The sequence below is a fragment of the Carassius carassius genome, chromosome 38, assembly GCF_963082965.1.
Source record: "Carassius carassius chromosome 38, fCarCar2.1, whole genome shotgun sequence".
Taxonomy (NCBI): domain Eukaryota; kingdom Metazoa; phylum Chordata; class Actinopteri; order Cypriniformes; family Cyprinidae; genus Carassius; species Carassius carassius.
In genome coordinates this window covers 21126201-21149747 of record NC_081792.1, presented here as the reverse complement: position 1 = coordinate 21149747, position 23547 = coordinate 21126201, and the positions used below count along the sequence as shown (strand labels likewise).

Here is a 23547-nt window from a genome sequence, read left to right as displayed (position 1 = left end):
AATAAATAATAGGTTTATGAATTTTATAATAATATTATAAAAAAAAAATTTTTTTAAATTGCAGTATCTTTAATATAATTTTCTTTAAATAAATGTCCGCTTAGCTTGTTGACAGTCACAAAACTGGGAAAAATGTTCAATGAAAAATGTTTTATTTATATTTATAATACATACTGTGAACTACTAATCTAAGATTTGGGTTGTAATGTTATTAAAGGGACAATAAGTAACTTTTTAGGTATTTTATTATCTAAAATCAATATTTTTATTCATAAATATGCCCTCAATGGTGTACAAATACCTATGCCAATGTTTAAACTAATCCTCGTAAATGAAGAATTTGTTATCTTTATATACATGGGACGGGTAGGTCGACGGAGGCTTCCATGTAGTCCCGCCATCTTGCAAAACTATAATAGCAGAGAGGGACAAAAAGTACCACAACGCGTTTTCGGTCAGAGCCAGAAACGCAGGTGCAGAGCAGTGAGAGGCGCTTGAAACTGCACCGGCAAGTTTAAAAGTCTGGATTGCATTCTTATTATGGACCATACATATGCCGCGCCACAGGAGAAGAAAACATCGTCGCCAAAACAAAGTGCTATTAGAAGACATCCTGTCAAAGCTTTTTGGTACATAGCGCCTACCGTAGATGCAACGCACATTTGAAAAAGCGAGGCGCTGGAGAGCAAAATTAGTTTGAATGCAAAATACAATTTCACCATTAGATGGGAGTAATTCCTACTTACAGTCCCTTTAAAAGAGACTCTATTTACCAAGACTGCATTTATTTGATAATACAGTAAAAGTGTCACATAATCCTTTAGAAATCATTTTAATATGCTTATTTTCTGCTCAAGAAGCTGGTTTTATTTTTTATCAATGTTGTGCTGTTTAATATTTTTGTGTATTATTTGATGAATCGAAAATTCTAAATGTTAGGTAAAAAAAAAGAAACAAAACCTACACTGTGTTACACATGAGGTGTTCAAAACAAAGCTCACGACGAAGTGTTCTTTTAATAATCCACAGGAGAGAATTGGCACAACCAAACACAAATCCAAACTATAGCAGACAAAAGGAACATAAGGGAACACAGACTTAAGTAATAAAAATTTAATTGGGAGAACTGAAAGGTGTGGAGCTAATTAAATCAAAAACCATGGAAAAAAAAAACAAGGCAGGAGAACGGAAACACAGAAAACTAAACCAAAACGGATCATAACCATTACAGTTTGCCCCCTCCCGGAACGACACGTCCTCGTACCGACAACAGTCCTGAGGAGGAAGGGTGGGGGTTCAGGAGGCGGGTTTGGGACAGGCAATGGAATGGGAGCATAGTCCACAGGAATAGGGTGGAGTGGATGGAAGGAAGAGCCAGGGAAGAACCTGGAGCAGGATAGCGGCCCATGGTGGAGTCAACGGCAGAAGGAGCCATGGTGGAGATATGGCTGACCCCACCAAGGGGCTGACTGATGGAGAGTGATGGAAGAGGAGCCCATGATGGAGCCGAGCAGATGGAGAGCCAGGGTGACACTGAGGATCCGGAGGGCCAAGGCAGAGCTTAAGGCTCAGGTGACCAAAGTAGAGGCGTGACTCCGGAAAACGTTGCGGAGCGACCGAGGATGGAGGCGGAGATGGAGGGAAGGAGGAGCCTGACAGAGCCAGAGGGATGGCGTGGCGAGGCAAAGCTAGAGGAGTGAGGTCCCGAGGCGGCAGATGGTCAACGACTGACCAAGGCAGAGCTGGAGGGATGAGAGAGCCCAAGGTGGAGCCGATGGGTCGGAGGACAGAGATGGAGGGAACCAGCGGAGATACAGGAGAACTGGGTAATAGTCCAAGCCAGTCTATGAAGTCCACTTTCAAACAGTCCACAAGTTCCTCATAATGTGGTCCAGTGACCAGTTGCAGCTCACCCTCAGCGGTGAGAGTGTGGGTGGGGTTTCCCTCCAAGCCCTCGATCTCCACCAAAACTCCCCCGGGAACGGACGATGTTGCTGGCTCACGCACTTGATCAAACGATGCTAGAGGTTTCGGCTCCATGGGGATGAGCGGCTCAGTCGTGGATGAGCTCAGGCTCTCAGTCTGCAGTGGGCTCAGGCAGTAACTCCATGCAGCGAGATGATGGCTGACTGGTCTCTGGTTCGTGTGTGGGGCTGGAGAAGTCTTCCTCGATGGGGCAGATGGAGAAATAAAGTCCTTTTCTCTCTAGCACCCACTCCACAAAAGCGGCGAAATCCTCCTACATGGGACCGTTCACTGGCAGGCATGCCTTACACTGTTCACTCAGGCTGGTAATGTAGAATACGCCGAGTAAGCGATGTGGGAAGTGTGTAAGGCTCGCCAGATCTAAAAAGTCCCTGGTATGGTAAAGGAATTGTTCTCCAGTGAACGGTCCTCTTGCTCAAGGCAAGCTGGGATTGCCATTCCGGAAGGAGGGGGTAAATTAAGGAATTATATCTAATTAATTATTCAATAAATCAATGTTATTGCGAATATTAATGTACTTGTTCATCCCTGTGTCAGTGTTTTATTCGCAAGAACAACAAAGTGATGAAACATGCTTTGTAGAGCAGTTTGTCTGTTTAAGGCTACTGTACAAACATGGTGGTGGCGACTTAAGGGGAACTGTGTTGTATGTAGATAGAAATTGTTCATTGTTCAAGGTAATAAAAACATAATGTTTCATTAAGTAAGGTCTTTATACACCTTTGAAAACATAGTTATGTATATTATATTGCATTTCTGTCAGTAGATCCTCCTAAATATTACACATTACACTTTTAAGTAATAGAAACTTAATTGGAAGAACTGAAACAGGTGTGGAGCTAATTAAATAAAAACCCATGGAAACAAACAAGGCAGGAGAATGGAAACACAGAAAACTAAACCAAAACTGATCATAACCATAACACACTGACCCCAAACTTTATTACAGAAGCTTATATTAAATTATTACAGCAAGTACTACACAAGTGAAAGCAACTAGTAAGATGACTTCAATACCACGACTTAGGTGCCCTTGAGCAAGGCATTGAACCCCCAACTGCTCCCCGGGCGCCGCAGCATAAATGGCTGCCCACTGCTCCGGGTGTGTGCTCACAGTGTGTGTGTGTGTTCACTGCTCTGTGTGTGTGCACTTCGGATGGGTTAAATGCAGAGCACAAATTCTGAGTATGGGTCACCATACTTGGCCGAATGTCACTTCACCTTCACCTTCACATTATTTATCCACACATTTTTTTTATGATAAAAAAGGTGAAATTTAATATTTTCACATATTTAAAAAATATTGAGAATACTATATAAAACATGCAAAATGGAATCTTTTCTTTGTTTATCCTGCCACAGATTAGTGGCTTATTAGAGGAGCTATAAAACATATAAATATGTGGATATTTAAGCTGAATGACATTTGTTATAAAATTTTACTTCAGGAACACGTTAACACTGCAAACTGTGTAAAATGGACTAGGTCTTTTCACACAATGGGCTGTGAAAGCAGAGCTGTGAACACTCAAACTGGTCAGATTCCCAGATAGCACCAAGAGGCCCAGAGGAAAACACTCGCTCGCTTTTAATGAGAAAATCTGAGACAAGCTGTGCCTAGACGGTGTCAGGCTCTCTCTTGTGAGTGTCAAAAGACACCCAACACTGTTCTGTCTAACATGCGTTCGGGATAGCTGAGATTAATCAAGCAGATTTTCTCTGACCTTTCCACCTAAATAAGTTTTTGCTACAGGGAGTAAGCCTGATTCTGTCAGTTTTAACATTTAATATGACCCTGTTATACACCTGAGCGATGCTGCTTCAAATATGATAATGCGCCACATTCAATTGTTAGTACAGCAGGCTTTAATGAGCCCACATAGAAGATCACACTGTTATTCTTTCTAAAGGACTTCTGGAGGGCCAAAATAGTTTCTTTCTTATTTTATCCGTATTTTACACTCCAAATCCATGTCTTATTGTCAATCGTGAATTGGAGGATGAACGTCACCTTCTCTGAAGCTTGAAAAATAAAAATAAAAAGTAGACTGCTACTTTGTTGTAGGCTGGTTGATTTCCAATAACATAATACACTTCCGTTAAATAGTTTGGAAAGAAATTTATATTTTTATTTAGTAAGGACACGTTAAATTATTTGAAAGTGACAGTAAAAACATTTATAATATTACAAAAGACTTCCACTTCAAAAAAATTTATTTATCAAAGTATCCTGAACATAAATATATGTATCATAGTTTCCAAAAAAAAAAAAAAAAGTATATATATATATATATATTAAACAACACAACTGTTTTCAACATTGAAAATAAATATTTCTTGAGCAACAAATCAGCGCACTACAATGATTTCTGAAGGATCGTGTGACACTAAAGAGTGAAGACAGCTTGACCATCACATTTTAACATCACATCACTTTCTATTGTAATATTTCTAATATTATTATGCATTTTCAATTAAATGAATGCAGTCTTTGTGTCCGTAAGAGACTTTTGTGATGCTAATCACACCACCTCAATGTATTACTGTTGTTTTTAATTTTAAAAATATATATATCTGGCCTGTATATCCACACTGAAATTCCTGAATTTATTGTAATTTACTTCTCCCCATCTAGGGAACTATAGTATGCAACATTCAGTATATGTTTGGAATAGTGACGAGTGAGCGATTCGAATCAGCCCAGGTATCGTCAAGGTGATGTTGGCACTTGATGGATTACATTCAAAATTAGCATCTGGTAAGAGGAATGAAGGCTGCAGTGTAACACACTGTCTTGCCAGTGATTGATTTACCTGGCCGACGTGAGCCTGATATTGGAGTTTGGCATCGTCCCCATCTCTAACTCCTTTCAGGCCATTGACTGTAGACGCATGAATAGCCAGTGTGCATTTCAGCATATTGACAACCTTGCCTGACCTCAGCTTAACTCTAGCTTTACTCTCTACCTTGTAATACACCGCACAGATATTCAAGGGCTCTCTTTGAGGGTACAAGTATGTGCTATTGATTGAGCGCATATTTGCATTTAAATACAAAATCAGTGTAAAATATGGAGCTCACAGAGAGGTCAAGGGGAGGTAGAGAATTAGCAAGCGAGAGACTCATATTATAGTAAAGAAGCTCTTGGTCCTGTGTAAGCAGGAGCCGTGTGTGACTCATTCTAATCAGGAGGGGTTTCCCTCATACGGTATCGCTCTCAACAGTGCGCTTAGACATACTTTGGATGCCATTTGCAGACCATACGGTAGATTATTTTAAGCTTACAAAAAATAGACGCTATCGCACTTACAGAAACATGCCAGCAGCTACACAGCAGACAGGAGTAGGATCAGAACATTTTTCATCCATTTGAAAACACAACTAAGTGCTGAGAATTTATTTAATCTCTATTATATAATAGGATATATGCAGAAAATACAGCATGCCAGTCATTATACATGCTTGGACATGTCAGATGGTGAGAAATTAATTCCATTAGCATGTCTTTAGGTTTGTTTGTTTGATGGTTGGCCTATTTATGTCCACCTATTTAGTTGTGTCAAATTTTGATCTTGATGTGATAAATGTCTAGACAGTTATAGTATAGACTAGACCTGATAGAAAGCTGACAAAAATAAAAGTCATGAGTCTTTTATTCAAGATGTTTGTTATACACATTGAGTGTGAACCAATAAGCCTTGGGTCATTGATTCAACCAGGGAACATACTAATATAATGTTTACCTTGACTTAAAGGTAAAATACATACATACGCTCAAAAGACATATTTAGGTTGAATGACATGTTCATCTCAAGTTAAGGTTAGTTCATAAGGTTTTGGTTAACACATCTTGGGTGGAAAGAGCTGCTTGTAAATCAGTTAAACCGAGTCCCTTCAGGCTCCTGTTACATTGGTCAGGGCAGTCTGAGGTCACAGGTGATGTTAATTATAGATGTGCTTTGTTCTGTCTTAACCATGAGCAGTGATGACAGTGGTGGATCATGTTTACACTTGTTCCCCTCGTAAAAGATTTATAGTAGAAGCTGCCTCTAGACTGCAAATATCCACTGAACACATCCTCCCCTGAGGACACTTTGTGAGCAAAGTCAATCTATTTTCTTAAAATTCTACTCATGTTTCAGAAAATTTTCCCAGGGAATTCATAAAGGGCGAAACTTAACAGGGAACTCATGTTCTTACAACCAATAAAAGCAAACAAAAGTATTTTGAGATGGGGGGGAGAATGTGGTAAATTATGACACTTTTTCCATCTAGTCAAGGAGAAATTTGAAGAAATGTTGAGGTATATGTGAATAATTATATAGTTACATGATATTAATGATAAGGAATATAATAATAAATACAATTATTATAATTATCATTATTATTATTTTATGCCTGTCGTCTATGATTGAGATTCATGTGATATGCATTTTAATCAGAGACAACAGATACTGTACATATCTGGATATTTACTTATGCTGAAAATTAATTTTGACGTACAAAAAAAATAAATAAATGCAGAGTTGGAGAGAATGGAGGGGTGGACAACACTTCTTACCCAACTATTTCACTTCACTGATCATTACTTGATTTTCATGTTGATTTTATACATATAGTTAAAAAATAAAGTTGAAGGTCAGTGTATAACACCTGCTCGCTTTTTGAACTATCTGGTAAGGCCATCCTTAAAAATATTTTGGTTTGCAGTAACAGGATTAAAAAAAAAAAAAAAGGGTCGGTAGGTCGGTCTATATTTTATTTTTTCAAGTTTCAATGTAAAAAAAAAATTTTGTGATGGTGATGACGTTGGTATGAATTTAAACAAATTAGCATATCGTGACGTCACTGACTGGGTCTTCAACCCGTGCCTTCGGGCGCATCATTGCAAACCTCATTTTGATGCAGGCTATATAGACCACAAACAAATTTAAATCTTTGTCAAAAACATGTTTATTGCATGAATTTCAGGTGAGAAAAAAATTAGGTACTGTTTTACTTGCATCCACTGCTACGTATCAATGCAACCTACAAATGAGAGAACGTTTACTTTGCTTTCTTGGGTTGTCACTTTTGTGAAAAAAATCCTGTTTGATTTGAGTGACGAGTGTTCATTGAATCAATTGTAAAATCGATTTTGCATGTCTAAAGTTTTATACAGCAAATAACACCAAATATAGGTAAATCCACGGACAACAGGCAGGAGGAATGTAAAGATTCAATATATTGGTAAAGAACAATATTTCTGATGATTTATTGGCGTATGGAAGCACATGGGTACGATATTCAATTTGGAATGTAATATGCAATATGACAATGCAATATGTAAAATGACAATGCATTACTGTATTTACATTTTCATTTTCCAATACATTTGTGCAACGTTTGATGCAAAATGAAAATGAAAATTAAATTACATAATTTTAATTTGCCATTTCATACACCAGTTTTAATATGTAAAATGAAAACTAATTTTAACGCTTTATAAGTTGCAAAATTAAAATGAAAATGTATTACAGAAATGATTAGATATGTATAACATGTTCAAGCAAAAACTGTGGCAAAATTATCATTTAAATGCTATTTTTCTTAAATGCATTAACACTCACAATCAAGACACTTACGATTGCATTTTCATTCAGTGTCCTGCAATGAATGTAGCAAAATTCAATGTGCACATTGAAAATGCATTCCGAGCTGATCACGTGTCCGCCCCCTCGCGCCATGTCAATCACTGCGTGAACAAGGCCGGGCCTTGCAGAAAGTCTGAGACTCAAATCTCAAGAAGAGGATTCAAGTGAGAGAACATGGACAAGACCGAACGCTGCTTTCATCTGATTGGTCGAATCGCTCAACCTTCAACTCTGTCTTTTCATTCTTTCAGGCAGAATTAGAAGCACCGCTCACTGTTAATTAGCATAATATTTGAATCAGATGTAGCTGGGCACATAATTCGTGCTGCTGAGAACTGCAAATTATTTCTAGGTTGTAGTATAGATACAGTCGGCATCTAGTCATAGCTGGGGGCGTGGCGAGGGCGGAGTCGGCGTGGGGGAAAACACAGCGAACATCGTGTATCTGAATGACAAAAATGCACATATTGAGCACTCATTCCCAGACACACGTAGAACAATTGTAGTCTCTTTTAACTTTAATATTCATATACACTAGTCCATATCGATATTTGATTCATTTTAGAGCCCAAATGTAGATGTATTCATTCAAAAATAGCCAAATTCCGTGACGTTCTGCTTTATACAGCAAGTTCTATTTTTGACTGGATTCCGCGATTCAATCGTTTCGCAAACACAGACGGGGTGAATTTATGAATGAAAGTGTAAAAATGCTGACACAAAACTAAGTTGTTACGTGTCCACACGCTTTTTTAAGTGGGTTTATGTTCGACATTAGGCTAACGTTACATAGTTTTGCTTCAGGTAGAATGATAAGGCTTATTATATATGCATGCCACTTACTGAAACAACCTTACACAGTTTTGATAACGTTAATAATGAACACAATGTTAACGTAGCCTGCCTGTGATGAAATGCCGACTGCACACATACACATGCTTAGTCTTGGGATTCCACAACTTCCCTTGATCATCCTCACAACTTATTGCTTGTAGCCGTTTTGTCATCCTTTCCGGTTCTGTATGTTTATTAGGAAGGATGTAGAACTTCAATTCATAATTTGTTAGTTTATTGGAGGTACAGAAAACGACACAGCAGCTCTTCGGCATGATTGCATAGCATGATTGTCCCGTGTATTTCAATTGGCGCCAAGGCAATGTTTTCATTGACATACGTCATGACGTATTTTTGGACTGATGCAACTTATAACAAAAAATACGGGTAACATTATTATTATTATTTATTATGAGAGTAACTGACACAGACTAGAACTTTAATGTTTCACCAAATTCAGCTCAGATCTTCAGACTCGTCTGACTCGTGTTGCTGTATAACTGGCCAGACTTACCTTCCCAAAAATCCTATTTAAATTTCATAAATTTAACTATATTTATTTCCACTTCACTGTTATCCAAGGAGACAGAACTATTTGCACAGTTTTTATCAGTGGGACAAAATTTATACAATACTATAACCTAGAAATAATTTAACGGGGTCTCTTGCAAGTCACAGCAGCACGAATTATGTGGCCAGCAGCATCTGATTCAAATATTATTCTAATTAACACTGGTTTCAGACATTACAGTGCTTCACTCGCACTGACTTTTAAGACCCTTTCACACCGGATGCGTAACGAAAAAGTGAATAGTTCGCGTGCGAATATTTCGCGTCAAAACCATTCACATCAGCCGTGACGCGAATTTGCGATGTCTGTGACGTTCAGAGTGCTTCAACATTCCAAAACTTTCACGCCGACAGTTGAGAAAATGGACACTTCAACATCATCATCCAGTGAAGACGAGCTTTTCATTTTCTTTAAAAGACAGAAAAGAAGGTTTTGGGTGCACCCAGTCCTAAAGAACAGAGAGTCTGAAGTGGAGTATGCCAATCTTGTACAGGAGCTAAAACTTTATCATGGCCGGTTCCGCACTTACTTTCGGATGTCTGTGGGACAATTCGAGGAGCTCCTTCAGATAGTGGCACCGCATCTGACGAGACAAACCACAAACTTCAGGGAACCAATTGATCCGGAGCAGCGTCTGGCAGTCTTTTTTGCTGTGACGTCACCTTTGTTTTCTTGTATGTGATTGGCTGAAGCCTTTTTTGTCGCCTCAAAAGTAAAATAAAATCGACATCGAAGCGAAAAAAATAAAAGTCGTTTTTTCGCCTCAGCACATTCGCGTTCGGTGTGAAAGCACTCATTACACAAACAGCTGATCAAAAAATAAAACCATCGCGCGAATTATTCGCGCGTCAAAATCGCATCCAGTGTGAAAGGACCTTTATTCTGCCTGAAAGAATGGAAAGACCGAGTTGAAGGTTGAGCGATTCGACCAATCAGATGAAAGCAGCGTTTCAGCGCCGCCCACAAGTGCGAATGTAATATTGAAGCCATAAACCGAAATGATCAAAGCGTACACAGACCAACGGTCTTGTCCATGTTCTCTCACTTGAATCCTCTTCTTGAGATTTGAGTCTCAGACTTTCTGCAAGGCCCGGCCTTGTTCACGCAGTGATTGACATGGCGCGAGGGGGCGGACACGTGATCGGCTCAGAATGCATTTTCAATGTGCACATTGAATTTTGCTACATTCATTGCGGGACACTGAATGAAAATGCAATCGTAAGTGTCTTGACTGTGAGTGTTAATGCATTTAAGAAAAATAGAATTTAAATGATAATTTTGCCACAGTTTTTGCTTGAACATGTTATACATATCTAATCATTTCTGTAATACATTTTAATTTTAATTTTGCAACTTATAAAGCGTTAAAATTAGAATTCATTTTACATATTAAAACTGGTGTATGAAATGGCAAATGAAAATTATGTAAATTTAATTTTCATTTTCAATTTGCACCAAACGTTGCACAAATGTATTGGAAAATGTAAATGTAAATACAGAAATGCATTGCCATTTTACATATTGCATTGTCATATTGCATATTACATTGCAAATTGAATATCGCTACCCATGTGCTTCCATATTGGCGTGAAGTTACGTGCAAAATGACAAACAGGAGTGCAACATTTTCGAAAAACAATAAGCAGAGTGGACTGCCATTATGCAAAACATTTACTGCAGTCTTCAACATGGCTGTTTACACGATTAAATTTCAACAACAACAAAAAAAAATCGCATAGGCGATTTTCTTAGGCTATCAAAAAAAAAATGTTTTCGAATATTCGTCGAATTTAAAATAAAAATCCACATTCGAATGCGCATATGAATTTTAGGTTAAGGAAGCTGCCTTATGAGCCCCGGTACGTGTTCCATTCCATCTCGCCGCGCGCACAGCTGTGTCTACACAACTTTCAAAGGCGGACGAGCTCGACACGCAGTATCTGCTTTCTCATCTTTCACCTCGTGTACGCGCACGAGATGCGATGACAATATATGTGTCATTGCATTATAAGGTTATGTTAGCCTATCCAGTTGAAGCCACTTAAAAAAAAAAAAAAAAAAAAAAACAATGTGGAGAAGATCTTGTTTACATCAAAACTGAAACCAAGCCGTTCACACAGAACGCATATTTCGCGTATCTCATGTTTTTAAATGAAAAAATGTATCCTGTGTGACTGGTTTTCCGCCCTTTTTATTTATTTAACAATGCATGCATACATGATGCTGTTTTGTTTATAGTTCTTTAAGCAACTTAATTAATAATAATTGGTTCATAAACATTATTTTAAATTTTTTTAATTATTTTTCACAGTCATGTATTCTAATGCTTTGAATAAACATGCAGTAATATTTTGCTCGATGCGCTATCTTGAGCCTCAGAAGAGAAGCAAAAAGCTTTTCTTCTCCCTTACTGAAATTATGCATTTAAAATTCGAATACAATTCAAATTTTGATCATATTTAAGTAAAAAATTCTAATTTAGTTTTTTCAGCTATTTTGACAGCCCTAGGCGATTCAAGCCCGATACTGTATGATACTTAATACCGGCTGAATTCACATTTCTGTTGTAAAAAGAGAAACATTGTGCAGAAGTATTATTTGCTGTTATGCGTGTTTGTCCGAAGCTGCAGTTGCTGTGTGACCCCTGTTCAAAAAAACAAACAAAAAAAACCTGGACGCGCTCCGAGAAAAGGTCGTTAAAATCATTTTCTTATTTTCGTTTTCAAAACTTGTGTTGGTTGATTCGTGCTTGATTCTCGAACATAAAGTGACAGTCGACACGGTCATGGTTTTAGACTAGAGAGGAGAAGGGATGGGAAAAGATCTGGGCACCGTTTTTCCAGAACTTTGTGCCAAGTTAAAGCGGTGTCGAGCTGTTTTAATGAATTTTTTTAGATGTATTATGGTGCCCGAACCCGTATGACTTTGAACAGTGACCGCGAACATTTAGTATACTGCAGCCATCATTACCAAGCGTGAACCGTGGACTCTGACAGTGAGTGAGAGAATGAGACGAACGCACAGGCCACAGTGTGACATCCGTGTAAACACAGATGACGTCAAGGGGTTTTTTTAATTAAAGAAGATAGCCTTCATTTGTATGTAGGCCAATGCAATTTATATATTTACAATACTTACTTTAATATAATTAATAGTAATTTTTAGCGTTTGTATTAGTTGTTTGAAGAGTAAAAAAATAATTGGTCTGTCTTAACGCAAATTTACAATCGGCAAGTCGGTCGGACTAAAAGCAAAAAAAAAAAAAAAAGAAATTGAGTCGGTGCTAATTTGACAGGGTCGGTCGGGTTACGGCAAACAAGAATATTTTTAAGGATGGCCTAAAAGACACCCCAAGTGACTAGCTCTTTGCTTTCATCCACCAGACACAGTTCAAAGGTCACAAAGAAAAGGGCTTATCCATCCATCCATTATATCATTACATCAGCCATTATCCAGTGCAGCCCCCTCTGCCAGGCTGCCTAGTCTGTGCTCAGGGTGTATGATCACATGGGCACATGGGAAATCAAAATGTGTGAAAGCAAGCACCAGCACAAACAAGCACACAGCAAGTCTGTACTGGCTACACACCAGCCACGATAAATGCAGCATAAATGACTTCAATAATAGCAAAATCATCCATCTATCTCTATCTGTGTCTCTATCTATTAAGATGATAATATATATATATTTTTATATAATGCAATATATATATATATATATATATATATATATATATATATATATATATGGGCTGTCATATGTGCATTCATTTAATTAATTAGTCACAGAAAAATAAAATGATTAATATATATATATATATATATATATATTAATTTTCATGATTTTTGCAATCAAAATTAAGATTTTGTGGTGATTTCCAAAAATTTATTATGATAGCACATTTACCATATATTTTGCATTATACTACATGCACAATAGTCATGCATGACACAAAGAACACACAAAATGCATGAAGCTTGTTTATTTTGCAAAAATAAATAAATAAAAACAAATAAGTACCCCATAAAGATACAGATAAATAGAGTGCTTAATTTATGAACTTTTTATTTTTGCTGCTGTTGCGGTTTCATTAATATTAAGGTCGCTATAGACCTACAGTAATGTGCGGATCTAGTACTGACACACATCCCAAACTGTATTTCCCCAAACAGTTTATTCACTTAAGACATAACTTAATGTGTTTAGAGTGGTCATTTTACGTGATTTCAAGTTTAATAACTTTAATTAAATTAAGAATAATCCAGTCAGTAATTATAATTTATTTTACGTTTTTTGTGAGACCTTAATTTTTGTGATTTAAAAGGGCGAATTATGCAGAAATACAAAAAAGATGTATTATTTTCTTCTTCTTTTTTTGCGTTGGATTCAGTGATTGCAGAATCGCGGAAAAACTGGAGGGACTGTCTAACATTTCATACAGTTTACTGTTGACAAACATGATGCAGCACAACAACTCACTACGAGATAGCATGTGAAATGCAGTTAGGCTATATGTCTTTAAAGTGGAAGTGAAGCAATCAGTCAAATTTACATTATTAGTTAAATTATTTTCATTTTAATTAAAGAATATATAACAAACACAAACAGCATTTCTTAACTTTATAAACACACAGATGGTATTTTACCACACAAATATTTTAATTTTCACCATAATTTGGATGAATTTTCCAAGTCAAACTGTTTATATCTTGAAGTTTTGATCGTGGTGTCCGAAATATCATTTTCATAGCGCGAGGCGCAATGTAAACAAGCTATATCGTTCATGTGGCATCTTTATTGTTATGTCAGACCTTTCAGACATATTTGCATTACACTGGCTTGTAACCATTAGTGGTATGTAACATATTTTATGTTCACCTGCTAGTACAATTAGCTTACCTGCTGTTACCAGGACGTTAAAACTGCTTCCTCAAGAAAGTTTATTATTCTCAAGGGTTTTAAGTCTCGTCAGTTTAAACATTCATGTGTTTTAAGCAATTCAAGCAAGCGCAAGACAGCGCTATTTCAATGTAGTGCTTGAAGACTTTGAAAGACCAGTTATGTGTGCACCATTGCATGCAAAAAGCTGCAGCTGGGGCAGCATTTGCGAGTACCAAACTGAGTTAGATTTTTTGTCATCTTGAGCAAATGCACAAAATATTACTTTTACACAATTTAACTGCTCGTCCCCATAGGCGTCGATTTCGGGGGGGACGTGTCCCCCCCAGATTTCGTCATGAGTCATTTTGTACCCACCACTTTTTTTTTTTTTTAAACCTCGAGTTCTGCTGCTGCGCTGGCTACACGCTTTTCTGTTCATTAAAACTGCAACAACTGTAACATTGGGATACGTTCTAGGTTGGGGGAGGGGGAGTCATCGTGTCACTGTTATTATTTTCTCTATAGACGGTTTCAACGGCAACAACATAAACAAACGTTACTGCGCATGCGCGCTTTTGCGGACCTAACTTAACTTCCGGTAGACTTAATATAATTCCAAATAGAATCAATAACATCAGCCAAGTCCCTCTAGAGTAGATATTTTTTGATAACAAACAAAATATGTTTGCTGCATGGATCAGGCGGACTTAATGAGAATGCAAATCCATTCTTTGCCAATAGGAGATGTTTTAAAGCATAGACATAAAGCGCGAGAAATGGAGGTTTCCCCAGTAACGCTGCTTTATCAGGCATATAACATGCAAGTCTTCCTTCAGAAAAACAGCGATATAAAAAACACCTGTGCCTCGTTTTGATATTTAAACATATAAATGTAAGGGATTATTATTATTAAACGTGCAGTACATAACGTTACTCATGTTTATTCAGCGAAGCCTTTTTGAAAATCGATCAGTTTTAAAATTGTGGTGAGTTTCCAAAAATAAATAAATGTATGGGAAACACATCCCGCAGCACAACCACCTGAGCCCTCAGTCTACTCATCGCCTTGACTTTAACCGCGTTTGTAGAAGGCACTGCAGCCAGACCGATATACACAACACAGACCGGAAGTTAACTTAGGTCCAGGCGCATGCGCCCGATGAAACCGTCTATATGACTATCGCGCTTCTTTTTTTTAAAGAATGTTTTTCAAATGAGTTGACAGTTTGGAATGGACAGTGAACGAGCGGGAACGAGGCTACCTAGTCTTTGCTGGGATTGGCCAGAATTTCTGGCGAATGTATCATAGACGAGCAAGTCATTTAGCCTTCATACAATATCACAAGGTTGCATCCTAGTGCCATGGACTATAACATATCAAAGTGATAACTTGTAGAACAAATGGATGTTGTTGTACACAAAGCAAGGGTCTGCAGACCATTGACACAAAGGTAAGACGTGATAACTTATGTTTATTAAGATTTGCTGGTATTATGGCTAGGTCTTGTGCATTTGCACACAAGGGATCGGCTGTTTTAATTCTTCTCTTGCAATTAATGTTACGTTAGACTTCCTTAGCCACCAACTTAATTAGCTAGTTACGGTTTGCGTTCATACAGCAAGTGTTGGGGAATATGATTGTTGAGTAGTCAGTATCTTGTTTAATTATTGCTTGAATCTATTGCTGAATTCTGAAATAGTTGTGATGATGATGATGATGATGATGAGGAATGGATCAAGTTTTAGTCAAAATGCCTGATGTAGATTGGATGGATGCATGTTGTTGTGAATTGAGAGCAGTCAGATCATGGTGTGATAGTCAATAGTGTTCATGTGCTACACGTATTTTTGCTTTTTCAATCTTGATAACATTTGTAGTGCTTAAGTTGTGTTGTGTGTAGATATGGTAAATTGTACTGGGAATTAAATCAAATTATTACATGGCTTGGTTGAATTCCACTGTAGAATGAAGTCTGTTATTTCTTGATAATAACACCGTTGCCATGAAAAACAGAGCGTTGCTATGGACGCGGCAGGATTCTAATCGTAGAGACGGAACTATTTTCTTTAGCGGAAGCAATACAATCGTGTTTAAATCAATAAACTCTTTTTTAAATCAATATTTTGTGTCAAATTATTGATTTATTTGGTGAGTAGCCATGTAATAAGCGGGATAATGTAGAGCGAGGCCCGATTTTGGGTTAGATTTTTTTCCCCGTTTTCAGTGGTTATAACAAAGCAACATGAAAGAGAAATTTGGTAATCATTGTTTAGGTACATTAAACCACGTCATGGCCATGTCATATTGTCAACATGGTACTTATATGATGATATGAAGCAGATTAGTGGGTCATATATCATATGTCTAATGCTTTGTACGGCTTTCTTCTTCATAAAACGAGTCACACATCATCACATTTTTGTATACATTTTTATTTATTTACATTAATAAGATACAGGACGTCTTTCAAAACATGACCTGCGCGAAAGAGAAAAAAAATGCATCATTGTACCCACCACTTCTGAAAATGCACTTCTGAATGCGTCTCTGTCCCCACCACATTTCAAACCAAACTGACGCCCATGCTCGTCCCCTTGCGGTATTGGCTCAAATGCATTAGCAATTGCACTTATTATGGGCTCAACAGACCTTTCAAGTTTGTCTTCCTCCATTTCAAAACAAAGATGGACAATATGACAGGAATGTCCTGACACACGCGTATAAATCTTGCCTATAATGTACTTAACAGTGGCAATTGTAAATAAATGCAACTACTTGAAGACCCACCTGACACATAACATGGGCCTTCACTGTTCCCTCTCTCTACAATTGCAATAATGGCAATGGAAAAAAGTGAGACAACACATACGGTTTTCTTTATGTTTAGTCTCTGGTCGTTAGTTAACTTGTTCCCCAATTTCTGATTAGGTGGGCATGCATGAGAAATCTTTAGACTTGTAAACAAACCATAATCCATACCCACAAAAGACAATAGTTTATTTAACCTTAACAAATAAACCGCCCAGGTTCTTCTGTCCATTGTGTGAGGAGGATTCCAACGATTGACTAGCAACTTTTTTTGCTGCAGTGAGAGCAGCTAACAGTAAACATCTTTGTTGGACAGACAAGGTGAGGTCCCAAAAGTCATTCATGAAAAAATGATGTGGAGACAAAGATGTTAGAATTATTCTCTTTTATGTTCCATTTGTTTAAGTTAGGCCGTTGTAGCCTAAATGTCTATGTGTAATACATTTTATGTTGAATAAAAGCTTTTATATTATCTGTAATATTTGCTTGATTTTTCACAATAATGGCTTTTAATTATCTTTTGGAGTTATTTTCATAGGAAAATTTGATTTGCGATAGTCTTATGCTCAAAGATAATACAATAAATCAAACAATATATTGACCTCTAAAGTTAATTTTGTCTTTTCACGCTTATATTAATCTGCCACTAACAATTACTTTGAATTACCAATAAAATGATTAACAATTTGGAAACATTTCTCAACAAATATTGAAATGTGGATTTAATCAAAGGGTTAGTTCACCCAAGTATGAAAATTCTGTCATTCATTAGTTTCAAACCCGTAAAACCTTCGTTCATCTTCGGAACACAAATTAAGATTTTTTTTAATGGAATCTGAGAGCTGTCTGACCCTGCATAGACAGCAACGCAAATGAAATGTTCCCAAGTCCAGAAACATAGCACACAGATCTGTGAATTAATCCATGGGACATCAGTGGTTCATCTGCAATTATATGAAGCTAAGAGAATGCTTTTTGTATGAAAAAAAAAAATAACAGGGTGATGCGGAGGAGAAAAACTGTTAAATAAATTTTTTCAAGATGCTGATTAGACAGCATGTTTATTGCACAGGTGTGCCTTAGGCTGGCCACAATAAAAGGCCACTCTAAAATGTGCAGTTTTATGACACCGCACAATGCCACAGATGTCGCAAATTTTGAGGGAGTGTGCAATTGGCACTAATGTCCACCAGAGCTGTTGCCCATGAATTGAATGTTCATTTATCTACCATAAGCCGTCTCCAAAGGCATTTCAGAAAATTTGAATCTGCGTGAGGCAAATGGTGGTCACATCAGATACGGACTGGTTTTCGGAGGTATTAGAACTTTTGAGATCAGCTCAAAGATAGGGGCAAAAAAAAAGTGTTGCGTTTATAATTTTTTTCAGTGTAATTTAATTACAATCTTTTGAATGTTTGCCAGTAAGAAATGAAGTAGAAATGACCCTTACTTAGTTATTGTACTATCATAATCCAAACAAGCAGATGACTTAAGAATAATGCTATAGGGAATAACTCAATTTAGTTATTTTAGCAACATCAGATAAAAACGTGAATTGCAGGATCTAACATACTGTAGCCTAGAGGAACGGTGAGAGAATAATCTACAGTAATATTTTCAGTTTCTAATCCAACAGTTTCTATCCCTTATTATTTTTCTCTTGCCACTAGAAATAGAAGAACTGATAGTTCCTGCTACTAGAAAATCCATCTTCTAATTAAGGGGATAATCCACGGTGAGCTCTGATGCTGCAGATAGGCATTCGCGTATTGCGTCTCTGACCAACACAAAGAATCTTGGGTGAGATCAGAGGTTCAGCTGAACAGTTCAAGAGGGTATTTAACCATTACTCTGATATGAGAAGAGAAGCTAATGTTTACTTGTTTTAAAACTCTGTTTTCCTAAACCTTGAGGCAGAACATACGGTTTCTCTAGAAGCTCCTATCTTTCCCTGAAGAAAATCATATCTTAGACTAGAAATGCAACTCACCAAGTATTATTTGCTGTATTCAAATCAATAACTGCAGTGGTAGCTGATTAGATCACAACACATCAGTCACTAAATCTGAATGAATTAGTGTGATACTCTCATTCATCATATCAAAGTAAGTGAAGCCCATCTCTAGACAGATAAATAGCCTGCTAGTACCTTCTGTCCATGCACAGTCCAGTCATCTGTTTATGTCCAGTCCAAAGGTCATTCTAGGCTGTTTGTAGTTATAACCAGCTGCCTCTCTGACTTCTTCGAGTCATTAGAGACCAGTGATGCAGAAATAAGTGGAAAACATGAGGTGAGGTGTGCACTCTTAACTGAATTTCAGAGTGCATCTATGGCGGGCCTGTTGGTGGGTACGCCGGAGGCTTGGCTTTGCTTTTGGCTTCAGCATCTGCTGTTGATGCTTGGCTCCCTTCTCTCGTTCAATTCATTATGACCCTCTAATGACTGCTTTGAAAGCCCATGATAAATTTATTTGTTGGAGCCACTGAGGGATGTCATATTTTACCCAGTGCACAAACTTCTTTTCAATGACCGAATCAAAATGTGCATTAGCAAATAAGAATCCAATGAAAACAACCCATTGATATGGTAATCAAGATGATTTTCTGCTTACTGTGGCTGAATCATCAACTAGAAGTTTCACGAGACTCATGAGTGCTGTCTTTTATTAGCTGTTGCGTGGTTACTCCCCACAAGCAGCTCTTAACTTCTCCTTGCACTAGTAAGGTCATGTTCGTATGTAAACAAACAGTACTAGCAGCTCAGCTAAATGACACATAATGGAGCTCTGGGGCTGCATAGTGTTTGCCCATTAGACATAATGTTTGTTCAGAGATATCTATTTTCCATTTTATCCACAGGGAAATGAAGATAAGGAGTGTATATACAGTTTCAAGTAAATCTCTCTGTCCTCTTGCGGAATAATATAGCAGATAGATAGAGGGAGATAAGATTATTTTATTCACCATCTAATTTATGGGGTTTACTGCTTGTGGGTTTGCTACATTTTTAAAACATTTATTTGAACAGAATGCAACACAATTTCAGTGGTAATGTTGTAAATCATGTATTGAGGAAAATAAACAGATGATGACTGAATGTTTGTGATCTATTTCTGTATTTTGTTTCAGCTATTTTATTTGTAAGAAATATATAAAGCACCAATTATATGTCTTTACTATTCAAAATGCTGTAAAACAAAATCTCTGTATAAGCTGATTTTCTATTGTGACCCTTCTCCTGAGAATGATGGTCTTTAACTTTCTCTCTTTCTCTCATTCTCAGTCTCACAAGATATGTTTTTATTGCTATGTCTTAGACTAGATACTATTTCTGAACATCTATCCTAGAATAAGCAGCTTTTTTATACTGAACTACCCGTTTACTATACCATGGTACAGTGAGGGTATTATTATGTTGTATCATATTATTGTTATGGTTAAAAAAAAAACACCAACCTGATAATACCATCATACACATCAGTACACAGTACTCAGATCATCATGGATTAAATAACAAAAATTAAAATTCTGTCATCATTACTCACATTTATGTTGTTCCAAACCTCTTTTTTTTCTGAGGAACATAAAATAAGATATTCTGAAGAATGTTTAACTGTTCTTGTCCATTATGGGAAAGTCAGTGGGGTCTAAAACGAGACTGGACCCCACTCACCTCCACTATCTGGATGTTAATCACTTAGACATTGTTCAAAATTCTCATTCTTTTATGCTCCATAGAGGAGAGAAAGTCATACAGGTTTGGAAAGATATGAAGTTGAGTAAATGTTGACAAGATTTATATTCTGGAGTGCACTATACCTTTAACCTCTGTGAACTCTACCACAAACTAAACACAGATCAGCATGAACCGTTATTTCCACTGTAACCCGAATGAACAGCAGAGCAGCATTGCAGTAAGAAATTTCCCATATAAATAGCACATCCATAACAAGCTGATATATCACACACAAGCACACTGACCTGGCGGGAATAAGCAGGTGTTCGGCATGCATAGCATGTATAAAGATCACAAACAACATTCCCATGCGGAATGCAAATGTGAGCTGTTTCGAGGATAAGGGCATCACTGCATATTTAGAGGGGTCGCACAATGTGTCTGCGCTGTCCTCATTTATCTGTCATTACTCTGGAAATCTCTTTTAGTCATTGTGGTGGTGTGAGAACTAATGTGAGAGCAAAATTTAGATCAGAGGAAGGGGTCCCTTGTTTAATCTGGAGTAATATAAATTTCAAAGAATCCTGTCATACAGTAACATTATGCAACAGAGAGACCAGGTTCAACAAGCTATAATAGTTTATGTCAAATTCAAAGACTTACCATTGGGAAGCTTGTGACTGTTTTCCACCAGCCAGGTGAACAGGTTTGCAAAGTTGCAGTTGCACACCCAAGGGTTGCCCTCTAACCTTACTACCCTGAGGGAGGGCAGTTGGCTCAGGGCACCCACCTGTAGCCCAGACAGGTTATTGCGTTCTAGTTCTAGTTCACGCAAGGAGGTAAGACCTATGAAAGCATCTTCGTTGACCATGCTCAAATATGGGTTGTTCCCTAAGCGCAACTTAATTAAGCTCCGTGACTCCCCAAAAGTCCCTTTGTGGATCTCAGTCAGGTTGTTGCAACCAAGGTCCAGGAAAACCAGCCTGGAGGAAGTGCTAAGTGTGCCCGGCTCAATGTGTGAAAGCGAGTTGTTGCGGAGGTCCAGGTAGACCAGGTCACTGTAGAGCACAAGGAAATCTGAAGGAATCCATGGGATCCAGTTGTCGGCCAACAGCAGCCTCCGCACATTTAAGGGGATCTCGTCTGGAAGACGGGTAAGTCCGCGCCCGCTACAGTCCACAGTGTGAGGGTCTGGGCAAAGGCAGGTTGCTGGACAGTTTTCCCCTTGAGTGAACAAAGTGAAGAAGAACAAGGCAAGGACAGGCTGGAGCCGGCAGACACATGGCAACATGGTCAAGAAAGACAGGGCAAAGAGAGTGAATGGGGTCAGGGGTAAAGGGATGAGGGTCAGAGGGCAGGAGACTAGGAAAGGGGAGGGGAAAGGGAAATCGAGAAGAGAAATAGAGGAATCAGTGCCAGCGCAGAAACATCCTGCCTTCCTGGGCAAGAAATCTTAAGGCTTGCACATGGAGTGGCTTGAGCAAGACGCGAACGTTGTTTTCCAAGAGATCATGTAGCAAGCAGCCCTGAAGTGATGAGCAGACTGCTGGCTATGAAGGCACAAGGGGAGGAGAGATAGCGAGCTGTGGGAGGGAGTGTAAAAAAATGAGAGACTGAGAGAAAGGGGTGGAGAAATCAGCAGACAGAGGTAAACAGAGACCAGAGAGGCAGAATGAGTGGAAAATCAGAGGCACGGACAGACTGGCAGTGTGGAAGAGGAGGGGTGCTCTTCCAGCCGCTCTCTCGCAATTAACCCACGTTTGATCGAAGCCTGGTGGTCTGACACAAAAGGATTCAGCATAGAGAGGCTCTGTCATGGTGAGCAAAGAGTGAAATTGTTGCATCCCTCCATTTGTCTCTCAGCTGAGCGCAGGAATGACTGCTCGACCGGCGGCTGTGAACATGACCCTTGGCACTTCGGAGCTGTTGTAACTGAGCTGTCATGGTCCTAATGAGGAGAATTCCCACAGAGAATTAGGTGCAAGGCAGCGGTGTCCTCTTCCCATCTCTCTTTTTCCTCTTATTATCTCCCTTTCGTCTGGCTGCCGCGTGCCGTGCGATGCCTAGGCACGACTGTGTGTGATGAGAGGTTGTACAGCACGGTTTTGCAGCTCTGTTGCTATGGTGAGGACATCCAAATATCCACAATGAAGTTGTCTGCATGCAGATTAGGGACAGGCGTGGGGAACGGGGGAAGTCTATCGGCATGCTGGCTCACGGACTCCACTGCTTTTGTCCAGTGTTGTCTTTGATGTTTAACATGGAGGGACGGCGACCATGCACTCAACATGTGATGTCATTTCCTTGTGAGATAAACTATCACACAATTGCAACAGATTTTAGATGTATGTATTTATGTTCTTATACTCCGTAATCAATACTGTACATCGCTTCTTCTACATTATAAAAATCTATTCTGTATGTCAAGAAATCAGAAATGCATTTGGACCCACATAAGAGATTCTAGTAATTATTTTGTCTTGACCTTCATATGGCATAAATCAATTTCAAACCAATCCCAGAGTTTTTCATAAGTGAGGTACACACAGACCCATCCTTGTTTGCATTTTACTTTGCTGATGTCAGTGCCAAAGTTAATTACGGAAGTTTCTGGAAGCAAAGGGCATGTCTTAATTCATTTAGCTATCACCTTGCCGTTCACTCAATCACTGCTGCTTAGTAAAGGACATCAGAGAGGAGCTAGACAGTGTCAGACTCTCACACAGCTCCTTCAGCATCTCCAGACAGGTAAATGGAATTAGGAAAGCATACTTTGGTCACGACACAAAGAAAACCAGGAAATTACAAAAATTTTACAGGTGAAACATGGCAGAATGGGGTCACAAAGCTATCAGACTGCAATCTAATTTGAAAGAGCTGTGACCAAGAGTGAATACTGTAATTTACAGCTCACTGCTTAGTGCACTTGTCCAGAATAAAGGCAGGCTTTAAAACATCTTGAAGAAAGATATTATCTGTGTGTGCCAGCCTCTCTTTTGAAGACAATGATCTTAGCAACTTTTTAGTTTCACATGAATTGAACCTATAAAACCCCTCCAGTGCCTTGCTGGAAATACAGACAGGATCGAAGAATCAGTGCAATGAAAGGAAAGCAAAAAAGGATCTATAACATCACTCATAACTTCATAATGGTGCA

At 38.3% G+C, this 23547-nt stretch overlaps 1 protein-coding gene across 1 annotated transcript in view; it reads right to left on the bottom strand.

The window, feature by feature from the left end:
* LOC132119550 (leucine-rich repeat-containing protein 38-like) overlaps positions 1-22642 on the bottom strand; it is a 29332-nt gene extending 6690 nt beyond the window's left edge. Inside the window, exon 1 of the mRNA XM_059529613.1 lies at positions 21054-22642. Coding sequence (XP_059385596.1) covers positions 21054-21681 — 628 coding nt within the window. The 5' untranslated portion in view covers positions 21682-22642. The remainder of the gene's footprint in view (positions 1-21053) is intronic.
* Between the last annotated feature and the right edge of the window lie 905 nt (positions 22643-23547).